At 42.0% G+C, this 16,431-nt stretch overlaps 1 protein-coding gene across 6 annotated transcripts in view; it reads left to right on the top strand.

The window, feature by feature from the left end:
* The first annotated feature begins 566 nt into the window (after window positions 1-566).
* The window catches only part of CPED1 (cadherin like and PC-esterase domain containing 1), a 126,968-nt gene continuing 111,103 nt past the window's right edge, over window positions 567-16,431 (top strand). Inside the window, exons 1-2 of one of the 6 annotated variants that reach the window (XM_077338395.1) lie at window positions 573-749; window positions 1,172-1,634. In XM_077338395.1, the coding sequence (XP_077194510.1) occupies window positions 1,389-1,634 (246 nt within the window). In that variant the 5' untranslated portion in view covers window positions 573-749; window positions 1,172-1,388. Of the gene's footprint in view, window positions 1,635-16,431 lie in introns of all 6 variants that reach the window. The other 5 variants (XM_077338397.1, XR_013231138.1, XM_077338396.1 and 2 more) reach the window with 5 other exon arrangements.

The raw sequence follows: 16,431 nt of genomic DNA, 5'->3' as shown, positions 1-16,431 counted from the left end.
ACCAAAAAACAGGTAATATCCTGAAAAGGATATTTCACTCTTATACCCAGAAATGTTTGCTGTTGGAGAAATATCTCCCTTCAGCATACCCTTTTCTTCCATTTCTAAATAAATTCTAATAACACCCAATGCAGAAATGGGGTAAATATGCTAGACACTCTGGAAAATTATCAGGGCAACTCAAAGCAGAGTTACAGCCATCTGTCAACTTAAGTGAGTGGGCTTACAGTGGTGTAACACTGCTTATGCTTGCCACGTAGATGATGCAGAGCTGCAGTAGGCATCCTCCTCTATGGTCTGCTGTTTTGAAATCACTGGAGTATTTAATTATTTCACTCTCACCAGAATGACTACAGTAAATTTTTTACCAACCCAGAGTAATTCTGATCCCAGTTGCCTCTGAGTTCTGGTCATACTTCATGCTCAGTTTTCTGAATCTCATTTTTGAGCCTTGCTTATGGAGTGCAGAGCGTATGAGGGGAAAGTGCATTGTTTCTGTGATCCAGCATTCCTCCTGCAGCTTCCAGTGTGCGTATGTCTGCCTTTTTCAGAACTTGGTAAACTTAACCCCACCCCTCAGGGCAGTCCTGCTTTTTATTTATATGTCTCTGGTCCAACGGAGTTCAGATGGAGTGCCGTGTGGCTGTGTGTGAGATGAGCTGAAGTCATAAGGCTGGATTGTTCCGAGTGGTTTTAATCAGCGACCCATCAGGGGAGAATGGAAAACGTCTGACAGGGATAAGAACAAAGTAAGTAAACATCACTTTGAATGGGAAAGCTGGAAAAACCAAGGGAAAGAAAACTAGCTTTTCTGCTTGTTAAAATCCAGACAGACTCATTTGGAGAAGGCAGTGTGTGTTTGCTGACAGGAAAAAGGCAATTTGAGAGATCCGGGATGAAAGTAACAGTAAAAGAAGCAGCGACTGGAAGTGCAAGAGGACAAAAACAAGACGAATAACAAAGCAAAGGCTAGAAAAGCCTTGGTGCTCTAAAGCTGTACAAGGCGCATAATGCATTTTTGTCATTTTTTTTAATGCTATTGAACTTTTGGAGCTTCTTTTACTGTCCTGAGTAGAGCTTTTGTCTGAATTATAAGGTTTCTTCAGCACCACGCAGCACGTATGTGGATCTTCTTCCCTGTTTTCTTTCCCTTCTTTCCCCATCCCTTCAGCACAGATCTGTCACCCATCCTTGTGGAACTGTTTGTTATTCTGCTCTGAGGACCTAAGACTTTGCTATCTTGTGCCATGGGGAAACACAGGCCCAGAAATGATGGAAAGAACTTGACATACCTGTGGGAAAACTCAAGTGCATCCCTCATGCTGATGGAAAGAAACCACAGGGACTGTCATTGCAGTAATGGGCAAAATTAAAACTGTGAGGTAGCCATGGCTTGCAGGCAAATTCTGCCTTGCTGGAGGTACTGTCGACTCCGTCCTGTCCTTCTGGTGCTGGTGTTGGCTGCCTATCTTTTCTACCAGACCCTGACACCATTAAGGGCAAGAAGATACCTCCCACGAGTTGACAGTGGTGTTTTTACAGAACAGGAGGTGCAGCAGAGGGTGGACAAGAAGGTTCCTACAAGGCAGGTCTATTGTGCCCTTCCTTCAAGCAAGCTACAACTACAGAAAGAGGTAAGATATCTGGCAAGTCTAGAATGAGACACTTGACTGGGTTATATCTTGAATATAACTGTGTTGGCTTCAGAGGTGCCACCAGACTCGAACTTTTTTCTTCATATACACTGACAAAGATCTGTCTAGTGTCAAATTGTCTAGATGAGATCTTTCAAAGTAACATCTTGCTGGGGTCAGAGAATATTTAAACAATGTAGTGGAGGAAACAGGAATGGAGGCGAGAGATAAGAAATGAATCCAAAGCATTCTGGGCATGACTGAAGTTCATTATTATTATTGTGATCCTCCTCCTCCTCCTTAATTTGCATAAGTCACAGCTGACTTATGATGAGCCCATTTGGTTTCCAAAGCAAGAGATGCACAGAAGTGGCTTGCCATTGCCTGCCTCTGCGGAGCAACCCAGGGCTTCCTTGGAGGTCTCCCACCCAAGTGCTCACCAGGCCTAACACTGCATAGCTTCTGAGGGGAGGCTAGCCTGGGCAACTCAAATCATGGCTGGCTCTTTGTAAACTCTTCATGGGGAGAGGGATGAATATAGGCTGCTGCAGGTTGCAGCATGAGAACTCTAAGTGATGTGATTTTAACAACCCTACAATCCTGTAGATTTGTTGTTCTCTTTTCAAAATTCCAGATTGTTTGATATATTTCCACAAGACAAAAGGTTTGTGGGGGAAATTGAAGGGACATGGGTTAATTATTAAATACTGTAGTATGAAGGTGGTTGGACATAGAAGCCACCCAAAGAACCATGTAGGCTCTTGATAGTGCAATCCTGTGCAGAGTTCTTTCAGTCTAACCCCACTGATTTCATTGGGCTTGGAGTGAAGCAAAAGGTTCATCTTCTGGCAACTGAAAGTATTCTAAAATAATGATATTTCGGAGCTTTTAGCAGCCCCTATCCACACATTTCCCAAGTATTTCTCCAACACCAGGAAACTGAAAAAGTTTGCTGGACCAGAGAATTCTACCAGTAAATACATATCTACCAGTAAATACATACCACAGGTTGTGTCCTCCATCCATATCCTCCTTTTCATAGGTCTGAATAAAGGTCATGTCTGACCCTTGGGGTGACGCCCTCTAGCGTTTTCATAGCAGACTCAATACGGGGTGGTTTGCCAGTGCCTTCCCAGGTCTGAATAGACAACAGTCATAAACTGATATGTTGGATACCCTATGACTGGGAAACTCTGCTAGCTTTCTTCACTTTTTAGTTTATCAAGTCCCACAATTTAGATTCCATGTAAAACATACCTGCAGATGCAACCAACCCCCCCCCCCCACACACACACACTTTTCAGGTAAGTAGGTAATTAGATCAATAATAGATCTGTGGACCTAGGATGCCTAGCAAATTAGATGCAGATATGCAGGATAGAAAAATACATTTCCATCTTCATGTTTGATTACTTTCAGAAGTACTGTGCTGGCTCCAGCCTCTCTGACGATTTGAACTATATCCCCTGGCCTGCTCACTGTAGATCTGTTGACTTATTTACTTTATTTATATATTCTCTATCAAGTGACATCCATCGTTTTCTTCCCCTCCATTTGATTGTAATAATTAGGTTAGTCTGAGACTGTGTGACTGGCCCTGAGTTGCAGCACAGATGTGGATAGGAAACACACAAGAATGCCTAGCATGTCACCCACATTTACTTTAATTGGCTTTAGTAATCCATATTGCATAAATCACAAAAATGTAAAGTGGTGATCCTCCTGACCAGCCAAGAAAAAGTAGGAATGAAAACTGGTGCAGTTTATTAAGCTGTGTTTTTATCGTCTCCTTGGTGATCTTGCTGTGATTCAGAGGACAGGCTGAACACAAACAAGGGTCCATGGCTCAGTGGTATGCAAACCCCTGTTCTCCCATTGCTTTGCTTTGTGTGGTTTATGCCCCATTGTGTGTCCTAGATATATTGTGCAGGGAACTTTGGTTTATCCTTGAATTACCTGCTTTCAAGCTGTGCCATACTTGGCTGGCTGAAACATTTTAAACCCTGGTCATTGTTTGATAGTTGTTTATTAAGTGTAACTCGGTGTAGCTGTGCCAGCTATTTTTATTATGGCATTTGTGATTACCATGGACTTAAACAGCATAAGATTTTTATTAAGTCCCCAGGAAAAGAATGCTCTATAAAACACGTAGATAGCTATTTCAATTAAATGTCCTCCTGGCTAACTATCTTATTACAAATAAAACTATGTCCTTATACTATAAATAAATCATTCTCTGACATCCTCAATTATGAGGCACCTTGTTGAAGTTTTTTGGTCTAGGTACAATTTCTAACCAGCTGGAAGTGCAGATAACTTTTATCTGGCTTGCTGAATGGTTAAGAGTTTGAGGACATTAGTTGTAGAGGATACTAACTCGTCTGACCGAATAGTATGTGCATATTCTTATTTGCTGTTTCTGCCATTGAATCCTAAGCAGAGAACCCATTAATGCCAGCAGACAAAGAAACATCCAGAATCTCCACTTTAGCTGATGTGTATGTTTTGGGAATGCCAGCTTCTCTGAGTTTGGGCCAAGACGTAGGCCTGCCAAAGTAAAGAGATCTGCTCATTTCCTAATGGCTAGGAGCTGGAGATTTGGCAGGTCAATCACCATATTAGAACAGAGTTCTTGCGTTACACTTAACTATAGATGCACGTACAGGGATGGAAAAAGATTCCCAGTCACCTTTTCAGAGTATGATGTAACTCTAACAGAGCTACATTCCAAGTACAACCTGGAATTCTCCTGGATTTGCCACTCTAGAAGACAGAGATCAGTTTCCCTGGAAGAAATGGCAGCTTCAGATGCAAGGATGTCACCTCCATTTTGGAAAATTCCTGGATATTTGGGGGTGGAGCTTGGGGAGGATAGCGCTTAAGGACTGGGGAGACCGCATTGGGGCACAGTTTTTCTTTTCTCTACTACTACAGCGGCTTAGTCTCACATAGGCTGGAAAGAAGGGCAGGAGCTGAGAAGAAAGCCCAGACCCCCATACCATGACACAACTGACTCTACCTCTTTGATTTTTATACCCACAGCCTACCCATCAAGCCCTCCTGCTGGAGGCAGGCAGTTCCCTAGCTTGTGGCCAAGTCCATTTAGGCAGGAAGGGAAAGGCTGTGGAACCCCTCTGGAGCTCCTACAAACCCCAGGGGGTCCATGGATCCCTGGTTGGGAATCCCTGTCCTAAAACCACTCGGTGGGCACTAGGATACGTATCCATGGACACAGTGACTTCCATGGTCACCACACTGAGTACCCCTGTATAAGATTTTAAAAGACCCAGCACAGACATGTTCAACCCTGCTGATGTAATATGGACATCAACTTACATGAAGAAAGCAATGGGCTACTCCCACAGCCATTCAGAGTGTGTGGTTAACCTGTACTGATCCACCCTGTAAAATATAGTTCAATTAAACTTGGAACATCGGGTCTTAGGAGTATTTTAGAGTTAAATTTGAACTGAAGGCCTCTCATTGAGTCCTCTGAGTCAGAAGATTGGCAGATTCTGTGACAAGAGGAAACCACCAGTGCAAACTGTTCATTTCCACTGCATTTCTGTCTGACCTATTGAGGAAGATGAACTTCTAGCTCAGGTGTGTGCATAGTGAAGGAGAGAACCTCTATAATTTTGCTCACTTGATTGACATTGAAGCATTCATTCATAATGAAACACTTATATGTACAATATAAGTAAGCAACAGACTTTTGAATTTTAGCACTATCCACCTCCTACCTCAAGGTATGATTGACCAACCACGGGAGTTCTTCAATTTGCCCTGGTATGGCACCGCAAGTCAACAATCAAAGCCTATCTCAGTGATTTAGTGGCCTATTCTATATTTAGATAGAAAACAATGAAAAACAGAGTAACATTCCAGTCATTTCAGACAAGAGCCCACTCCTTCCTGAACAAAACTACTCCAGAGGTAAAAGCCAACTTTTTTTTTAAACCATCAGTGAAAAACAGTAAAGCAGGAAATTAACTTCTTTCTAGCAATGCAGAAAGCCTCCAAGTGTAAATGTAAAACAAACCAGAAAAAGTTGGGGTTTGGCACATAACACTGTGGGAAGTCCATATTGTAACATACACACACATACAAAACTTACTTTGGAAACAATAAAGTTTATTGTAAACTTAAATAGAGCACTGGGAACATGGTTAGCAACTAATTTGTAGTGTTCTAAATAATGAAACTAAGCTAGCATGAGTGGTCCATTGGCCTTGGTGGCCTTTAGCCAACTTCATCTTAAGTGGTGTACAACAGCCATTCAATGGGAGACCACTGCAGCTCCTTGATTTTCCTGGTGGCCCAGTCAATTTATCCCATGCACCAGAAATTCCCTTGCCATTCACAAGGGTGGTCGTATTTGTGGGTGGTCATATCTACTATACCATTCTTCAGTTATGTGCTCATTTGCATGAAACACTCCAATATGTAATTCTTTTTTCTTCCAATTATACATGTATTCAAGGTTTGCATAGAACCTGTAGTTAAAAAACAAGTTTGGAATATTCATCTGTTAGTTTTAGGTTATGATTCTCTTCCTAGATACCTAGTTTCCAATGTAAACTTAGTCCTCATCAACCGTGAGGTACCACTGAGTCAAATGATCATTTCTAAGAGTCAGTTCTCATAACCGGTTTCTCTGGAAGGCCCTGCTGCTGGTAAGTTGCTCCATCCGCTCCCTAGAAGTGCTGGAAATGTGGGTGGGTTGAGTGAATCCAGGAAGACTCACCAAGCTTAAGGGATGTTCTCTTACAGCAGCATGGTTTGCCTTTGTGGATTGTGTTCCTAATCAAAGTCAGACACAGATGAGACAGGACTACTGAAACTGCATTGTATACCAAAACATTTCTAAAGAGCACGTTCCCCTTTCCTTCTATAACTCTGAAAGATTCATGTAAAAAAAAAGTTACTCTTGTTTTTAGCCAATGAAATAGTGATTATGTGCTCTGTGAGCGAGTTCTTGAGCCAACTGCATGTATAAACAGAAAATACTTTGAAGTTATATAAGAGAAAGAGAGCAGCAAAATATCTTTCATGGAAACAAAATATAATCTCTCTCTCTCTTTCTGTGTGTGTGTGTGTAGATAGACAGATGACGGAGGGAGAAAGAGAGAGAAGGAGAAAACTGAAGCCTGTTTCTTTTTAATTAAAATGTCATGGGATTAGTAGCTGCAGGATTTAAAACATCATGAATTGGACAAGGATGATTGAAGTATTGTATAGAGTATTGGACAAGGATGTCCATGAACCAGGAAAAGTTCTTGTCCTGTCCTGTTCTCACACAACTGGCTGTTGCAAACTCACACATCAACCACAGTACAGAGGAATGGAAACACATGTCAAGCTGGCCAAGCCACCCCTGAAGACTCCAAAGCAGATTCTAAAGAACAGAAGGACAGATGTCCCCAGAGTTTTGACAAGGGCCCTCCAAAGTAACCCCAGGATAGCTTGGCAGGCACCCCTGGCAAGCACTGGAACCCAGTGTACCATGCCCACAATCCTCTCAGGCCCTATCAGGCCCAAACATATAGATCCTCTGGTCACACCCTGCCCTTAAGTGAAATTGGAAGTTGGTGAAACAGCTGACTGCATATGAAAGTGGAGTCAGGAATCAAACGCAGCTCTTGAGATTAGTCTGCTACTATTTAACTGCTTCAATACACTGGATCTCAAGATTTAACAGGGAGCAGAGGGAGGAGAGCCAGAACCCAGAAAGGTCATAGTGCAGATGTATATGCTAGCGCCTGTTGTATTCATGAGTGCAACGGGCTTTGTATCTAGTGTACACAAGTATACAAAACATCATGTAATGTATTTAGCCATCTTGGGGAGCCTAGGTTTGGTGGAAAGATGATCTACATAAAGTGATACTCAGTGACATATGGAGGCAGCCTGATTGGTGACTTTAATTTCTTTCAAAAATGTATATGTCACAGAAGCTTTCACAAAATAACACCTTTTTGACTTCATTAAGGAAATGTGGGAGAACTTACCACTGACCAAGCAAAACTTATAATTGAGTTTTAGACCACCTGTAATATTTTTTAGTCTCCATTAATTTACCAGACTCAAAATGTCATCAACAAACATACCATTAACCATCTGCTCCAATAGCTAAAATGTGCTATCATCACTTTAAATGGTGACTACCAATTAGTCAACTAAAGCTTCAGCAGGTTAGCTTGCAGCTCAAGGACCTAATAGAAATCTTCAAAATATGGTAATCAATCACAGAGTATAAACTAGACCTGTCATTCCATGAGAAACGTTACTGGATGCATCTAAACTATCTGTTATAGAAAATGTATTAACTGTTCTAAACTCTGCCATGAACCTTATTCAATAAATGTATCAAATGATAGTGTTCTGTTCAGGTACCTTCAGTTGTACAAAGTTAGTCACTTTGTGACACATTTGGCAGGTACACAGATATGTAGAGAGTAGATAGACTTCATGGGGTATACATAAGGCTATGCTTTGAAATCTTCCAGGAGCAACTTGAGACTTCCTGCAATAAGCTAAAGAAAGAGACAGACACCAGATCTGGCAATTAAAGGGACATAGTTTTATCAAGCAACATGGCAGGTCAATTTCAGTTATCTAGGGCCCACAGTGGCCATACCGGCATGCTGAGTGAGGCTGCCCAGGGAATTGCTTAACTTCTACCCAAGCTGCCTACAGCCTTGTAAAAGTCCCTTCTACAAAGAAATGCCCCCTACCCTGCCAAAACAGTGGTTATGTATATGCCTTGACATTTTCCTGCCCATGATTTTCATTACGATTATGTGAAAAGTTGAGATCAGGATAATTAAGAAATCTAATCAGCATAACACCAAATCTTTATAGTTTTCATACTGCCATATTCAGTTCAAATATGAAGTGATAAATCTGGTAAAATGCACCAAACTGAAGCACCATAGGAAAGGCAAAAAGGATATGTCCATTTTAGGGCAAAAAGTGACCAGCATACCCCATGATGCAGAAAATCTCATCTATCTATACAGCTTATATTCAATGATTTGGAGAAAAATCCTGGATCCTAATAATGGCAAAATATTTGAATTTGGATTTTTTATTTCTTTTTTTGGATATCCTGATTTGAGTGGGCAGATATAATAGACCCAAGATGGAGAAAAGGGGAAAAGCCACAAAACACAGCTGAGCAGCAGTTCTCAACTCTCGCCTGTTTTCCCCATGTTTTCCATAGTCAGTTTAAACCAGCCTGGTTTAAGTGGACTGCGGAAGAAGCAGTGGTGTATGTGTGTGGGGGGGGGGGGGGCAGCTCACAGGCAGGGAATAATCTCCCAGCGTCTCATCTGTTTCACTAATTTTTTCGCAGTCCATATGAAGAAACACCATTGGTTTCTTGTAGAAATACACCCAAAGCAAACGAAACCCAAAGGCAAAAAGTTGTGTCTTCTTGAAATTTATTAAATGCATTTAATACATTTCAAGAAGACACAATTTTTTGCCTTTTGATTTCATTTGCTTTGGGTGTGTCACTAATCTTTTCTGCAACTCCTTTAAACCAGCCCAGTTTTTAAATAGACTACAGAGGAAAATGAGCCTCTTGTGGCGCAGAGTGGTAAGGCAGCGATATGCTGTCTGAAGCTGTCTGCCCATAAGGTTGGGAGTTCAATCCCAGCAGCCGGCTAAAGGTTGACTCAGCCTTCCATCCTTCCGTGGTCGGTAAAATGAGTACCCAGCTTGCTGGGGGGTAAACGGTAATGACTGGGGAAGGCACTGGCAAACCACCCCGTATTGAGTCTGCCATGAAAACGCTAGAGGGCGTCACCCCAAGGGTCAGACATGACTCGGTGCTTGCACCTTTACCTTTACCTTTACCTTTACAGAGGAAAAAGAGGAACAGCTAACAGGCAGGGAGCAGTCTTCCAGCCTCTCAGCTATTTCCATAATCTTTTCTGCAGTCCCTTTAAACCAGCCTGGCATAAATGGATTTCAGAAGGGGGGGGGGGGCTGTGGATTTCCCCCCTTGTTTTCCTCCAAAATCCCAGATACATTTTGGAAGCTCATATAGACCCCCAAATTCCTTACCTTTATCTTGAGAGTTATTCTCTGTTAATGTTTCATGCACATACTTATCAGTATGAAAATTGCTCTTAATTAGTTTGAAAATTGCTCTTAAATATGGCAAATAATTATCCTCTTGGAAACCTAAAACCATCCTCCCACAGTTTAGGTTAAATAATATAAAATGATTAAAGATTAGCAAGCAAGAGGGTGAGTTATTTGAACAGATTGTTTTCATTTGTTGATACTGAGTCCTTTCATGCCAAGTCTCAGCCTGAGGTAAGCTTTTATGGCTGGAAAAAAAGACTATTTGAAAATGCAAAATTCGCTAACTTTTGCATAAATTGGAACTTTGGCCTATTATGAATGGGTGTTTCATTGTCCATGTCCCTTTGGGCTTTCTTTGCCATTCTGTATTGATTTTCCTCCCTTCAGCACTCAGTTCACTTTCTAGTCACTGTTTTCCCAGGATTTCTGAAAATGCTTTTGTGCCAATTATTCCCTTATTTTATTTCCAAACTGAAGATAATTCAAAAGCATATACATTCCCTCAGATTTAACACCTCCACCCTTGTGCAACCTCTCAATGTCTACTCCCCTGCCCCCGAGGTCATTTTGATACTCTGTACTTTCTGCTATCCTTCCCCCTTCGTTGAGGGGCTATTGCTAGTCTCAGATCACTTAATTAAAATGACTAAATGATAGGGGGGAGTTTAAAAGGTTCAAGGTTTAGTTCTCTGCTGGAATGATTTGAATGGGGGAATCGGAGAGAAGACAAATGCCAGTGTCCTCAGTGCAGAAACAAAAGGATTTCAGTTCTGCAGGCAAACAATATAAAGGGGAGATTATCAGTGTGGAATGAAATTGACATGAGATGTAAAGAGAGAGAGAGACACTGGTATGGGAAGCCTAATGCTCTGAAAACATTTTTCCCTTTAATGCTTTAGTGACAAAATTTTGTTGGGGATTTTGGCAGTCTCTGGAAGCCTAATATTAAAACAGCAGCTGACCCACATAGACCTTCTGCAAACTATCAAACTTAAAATTGCTTGGGATCAATCCATTTGAAGGACAGAGTGCAATTGGCACAAGACAGGCTCTTAAAAATGCCAGAATCATGTCCAGTTTGCAGAATCAAACTTGAGAATCACAAAGAGAAAACCACACAAATCTGCAAGGAAGGGCAGGACATTAGTGTTAGTATGCAGCTGCACTGGGGCATTGGCAAAAATACCTCCCCCCATTTTTTCCCAGTTTGGTGGCACAAGACTGGCAGTCTTCAAGCAGCAGCTGGACAGATGCTTATTCCGGATACTTTAAGCTGATCCTGCATTGAGCAGGGGGGTTGGACTAGATGGCCTGAAAGAACCCTTCCATATCTATGACTCTACAGTTCTAAGTTCTTTAGAGCTTCTAAACACATATACACATATCCATGCACGCATACACATGTTGCCAGTGAACACAGCTTGCAGTGCTAGTGCATTCTGTACATTCAACATGTTTCCCCATGTTATGTGATCATCTGACTGCCATTTTTCACAGAGGCCAATATCATAGTAGAGAATCCCCTACTGCCTGTCTGGTTTGTTTTTTTAACAATCTGGTCAGTTTCAACAATGTTTTTTTTCTTTTACCTGCATTTCTTTCGGTTTCCTTCCATTCAATGAACAAATGCTAAAATGCATGTACAAAACCTGAAGCCTAAGGATTTAAATGGAAGGTGCTTGCTGGATGCTACTGCGCAGATGCAATAGGGCACCCCACATACACACACACACATGCACATTACAACTGACATCCCACTCCAATTTTAAAAAGTGAGGGCTTTAAAAATTGTGCCTGCAAAATAAATATATCAAAGAAAAAAGAATGGTGGGTAAGGTAGACACAGAATCTGGTCAAGATTAAAGGCTTAATGCTTGGAGAATCTGCAGTAAGATGTGCATAATGGGCCATTGTTTACATAACACTGGAAATTCTGACAAACTCCGGTAATTAAAACAGCATGTGTAGTGATGATTATATTTTATGTATCGTGTAGTTTAAGGTTTAGTGGTAGCAATTCACAAAAGGGAGACCAATTAAGTTCCTAGGCATTTTTACTTAAAACATGAGTAAAATTTATTTTAAATTAAAAGCAAAAGCAAAAGAAAGGAATATATTGTATATTTTTGGCCTAAGGAGTCCAGCATCTCCAAAGTAGATCTATTTATTGCTTACAGGAGGGGTCCTGAAATTTGTTAAGTCTTTGAGGACTTTGGAATTTTGAGAAAGGGTAGTGGTGGGAATAACTGCAAATGGCTGCCATGGGGAAAGGCAATTCCAAAATCTTGGGAGGTAACAAGCCAAGCCTCCTTCTGCAAAATGAGAGCTCTTTCAGAAAAAGATGTCCCCAACAGAACCCAAAAGTAACTCCTAGGATTGCTGAAGCATATCTTGCTCCAATGAGCTCAAGGAGGATGTGGTGTTCTGCAGACAGCACAGAGGATGCAAGCTGGAGCTAGGCAACATAGTATGGGGCACGCTGGGGATAACTGGCCTACACAGAATGCAGACTTGAAAAGCCCTGGTGCTGGAAGTGTCATTACTCTGGACTGTCCTTGGCTTATGGGCTCCTGCTGTTGCCTGAGGGAGCAAAATGATAGAACAAAATAGGGGTTGAAAACTGGCATCAGGTGATGATCTAGAAATTTTCCAAACCTCTACTGTTCCTGCCTCCCCAATGTTCCTGGGCTAGTAAAAACTACCCCCCATCCCTCATGCAATAGCACATCACCTCATAATCTAGACCAGGGATGGGCAAACTGTGTCCCTTCAGATGTCCATGGACTACAATTCCCATGAGCCCCTGCCAGCATTTGCTTTTGAGAATTTGCATTTTTTTGGTAGGGGCTCATGGAAAGTGTAGTCCATGGACATCTGGTGGGACACAGTTTGCCACCCCTGAGACTCTTGGGCCCCTGGAAAAGCACCCTTACTTCCCATGCTTGTGCAATGTTCCCAGACAAAATTCCAGCACTTTGTTCACCCAATTCCGCTAACAGCATACTTAGCAAAAAGTTTAATCTAAACTTGTTTGTGGCAGCTGCTATTGGTATCTGACCTAATTCTGAAAAACAGGGGTCCATGAATTTCAAAAGAAAAATGTTTCTATTAAAGAAGCCAAAAGCTTTATTGTCTTGTCAAAACACATTAGTTAGGTTGGTATGGCTGCAACCCTATGAACACTTTCCTGGGAGTAAGCGACATTGCATCAAATAGAACTTATCTGAAAGTTGACTCATTTTGGATTGCTGTCTCATGGGTGCCCAATAACCCTAGTGAACCCTTTGGAGCAATGTCACCTGCATTTTAAAGCATTTTGGGAAGAAATAAAGAAATGTTTCAATCAATCTTTTCTAGAATCAGAAGAATCCAGTACACAAATTTTCTCTCTGGACGCTTTGAAATGAAAGGCAGGACATTGTAATTTGCTCTTTTCCAAAACCAACATGACATTTGTGGAGCTATTTTTAATCATTATCTCTGTTCATGATGGAAAATAACGGCTTGAACTGGATGTATTCCAATTATGTCATTTTATTAGAAAGTATTTTCTTTGTCAACATTTTTTTTTGTTAACCCCACAATAAAAGGCCATTGGACGTTAAGTGTTGACAGCTTTTAAACTCATAAATTTCTTCCTCGGGCTTATGAACATTTATATAGTAATAAGTTTTGCTTTCCTCTTTCAGACAAAAATTGTAAAACATTTATCTCCCCATTGTAAGGCTATCTACATTATAAACATGCTCATTTAATCTTCGTGCAAACACTTCCTGTGGGCAGGGGCTACCTATAGCAGAAATCGCAGAGGAGAAGTAAAACCATTCCCCCTGGCCAGAAATGATTAAGTTGCTATGTGAGAGATGCCAAAGACGTCTGAAGAGACAAGCAAATACATGATAGATCTGGAGAAACGCCAGTGGAGATCTGTCATTGGCTTTGGGGCAGGTTGAAGCATGGAGTAATGGTTAGAATGCCAGACAAGTATCTGGGAGACCCAGGTATTAATCCCTTTTCTACCATGGCAACTCACTGGCAGATCTTGTCACTCTCAGCCTAACTACTTCACGGGGCTGTTGTGAAGACAGGAGAAAGATGCTGTAAGCTTTTTTGGGTCCCCATTTGGAAGAAAAGCAGGGTATGAATAGCTAAATAAAAGACTCTGAGGCAAGGGGTGGTTCACTACATGAAAATTGCAGTCTTAATTGCACAGCAAAGCACAAAATTGCCCAAGGACAAGCAGAGCCCATCTTGATGTCTTGGGCCTGCAAAGAAATTAGCTGCCCCCCTCATAACAAGCTCCAGGCCTTTAGGAGAGCCAACTCAGAGTTGGGAAATTCCTGGTGATTTTGGGCTGGAATCTGAGGGTGAGAGGGGGGTGCTGGAGTTTGGGGAATGGAGGCACTAGAGCTAAATCTAATGCCATAGAGTCCACTCTCTAAGGCAGGGGTAGTCAGCCTGTGGTCCTCCAGATGTTCATGGACTACAATTCCCATGAGCCCCTGCCAGTAAACACAGGTTGACCACAGGTTGACTACCCCTGCTCTAAGGCAGTCATTTTCTCCAAAGGACCTGATATCTGTCACTTGGAAATCAGTTGTGATTCTAGGGGCTCTCCAAGCTTCACCTGGAGTTGCAAGCATAGCAGTCTCCTTCCTGCTGCTGGCCCAGGGCACCTGTTAACAGAAGAACAACTTTTTCAAGTGTTCCTGCCAGTGATATTTTGCTCCCTGGATGATGTGAAGCTGTTGAGTTGGGACTTTTTTGTGAGGCTATGACCAAATGGTACTGACTCCCCTCACCTTTTGAGGGACTCCCTCAAGTCTTGATCCTGGTGCCGTGAATGAGAGAGTTGGCCCCCAGGAACAGCCTGGTGAAGATTTGCAGGGGGAATTGCTGAAAATCTGCTCAACTTTATATATGCGTGCTGGCACTTTGTTTTTCTTTATTCTTTTAAACCAAAGAAGCATTTATTTAGCCGATTTCAAAACTTGTTTCCATATAGATATTTCTTAATGAGCCTTAATTGTTAATCAATGGCACCTCTTACAGGTGGGAAATGCCCTTCTCCAACTAAAGTAGGGAAGTACCTGTCTGTGTGGGAAAATTTATCTGTAACAGCGGGTTGCTGTTACATATTTGGTGAAGCCCTTAGTGGTCAGAGAATGGGCGTGGCCAGTCCGGATGAGAGCCCAATCAGGACGCACAAAGCGTGTCATGATTGGCCCCTCACCCGGACTGGCCATGCCCACTCCCGCCCACCCAGCTGGCCAGGGGCTCTCTGCCACCATTGTCGGCAAAGAGCCCCTGTCACCCCCCAGGACACAGGTTGGTGCCCTAGTTGGGGTGGGGGGAAGTGTCAAGCTTAGGGGGGGAGGGAGCCGGGGAAGGACTACCTTGGAAGAACTACCGCGGAGAACTACCTTGGAAGAACTACCACCCAGATCCTTGAAGGTCTCCCATCCAAATAATAGGTGGACTTGGCCCTAATTAGCTTCCAAGATCTGACATGATCAGACTTGCATGGGATATCCAGGAAAAAACCATTTGGATTCTGGAAGAGAAAGAGGCAGAAGTAGAGGCAGCTGAGGTTCTCTCTCTCTCTCTCTCTCTCTCTCTCTCTCTCTCTCTCTCTCTCTCTGGTGTTCTGCAATGGAGCAGCAGATTTGCTACCCTCTAGGAATGTCTCTGCTCTGCCCCAACTATGCTTTGCTTGTATATTCAAAAGTAAAGCAAATATTAGAAAATGCTGTAAATTGTCAGGAAAATTAGAACCCATGAAACGTTTCCTAGCCTCTCAGAAAAGAATGGGAGGGTATAAAAGTATACAGGTTCAGCTGTCAGCCATTTTATAATATACATCAATTTATCTCTGTAATTACCGAAGTGGACAGTTTGAGGATTTCAAATATTGGCCTAAATCAAAAGCTTCTGCAAGACCTCTGAAGGCTGGTTAGGCTTTGGCAAGTTTCTGGGAAAAGGAAATTTGATAATTATGGACAAGTCCTTAAACTGTCTAATTTGGTTTCTCTGCTGACTATCTTTACCTGACATAGACAGGAACGGAATGCTCCTTTCTTTGCTCTTACGTATTGGAGCACAGGAGATAAAGCTGCCTTTGAATTATGATGAACTCAAGCAATGTAGAAAATTAGAAACAGGATTGTTGCGAAATTAAAAGTAGGCTTTGATTCAGAATTTATATTCTCATTGAAATATAATAGCACTTAACAAAATCTGTAGTTTCCCATCAAATCCACTGCACATTTATTTATCCAGAAAGTGTCAAGGGCTTTGCATATAATGTCAGCCTTCCACAGTCTAAACATATTCCTCATGCTATTGTAACCCCTTTTGCTGTTCTACCAAATCCCTGCTTTTCTTTTCAAATCCCGCATTTGAAGTTCGTTCTCAATGCACATGAATTTTCATACAACTTCTTTAGACCATGTTTTGCAAATGAATGTTTATGTCTGTCTTGATTTCAGCCATAGCCTTCATGTCTACCCTTTACCAATTTTCTAAAAAATATGTCTGTTTAGGCCAGGGGTAGTCAACCTGTGGTCCTCCAGATGTTCATGGACTACAATTCCCATGAGCCCCTGCCAGAGTTTGCTGGCAGGGGCTCATGGGAATTGTAGCCCATGAACATCTGGAGGACCACAGGTTGACTAGCCCTGGTTTAGGCAACCACAAGATA

Source organism: Paroedura picta, chromosome 5, assembly GCF_049243985.1.
Source record: "Paroedura picta isolate Pp20150507F chromosome 5, Ppicta_v3.0, whole genome shotgun sequence".
NCBI lineage: Eukaryota > Metazoa > Chordata > Lepidosauria > Squamata > Gekkonidae > Paroedura > Paroedura picta.
This window is presented reverse-complemented; position numbering and strand designations above follow the sequence as displayed.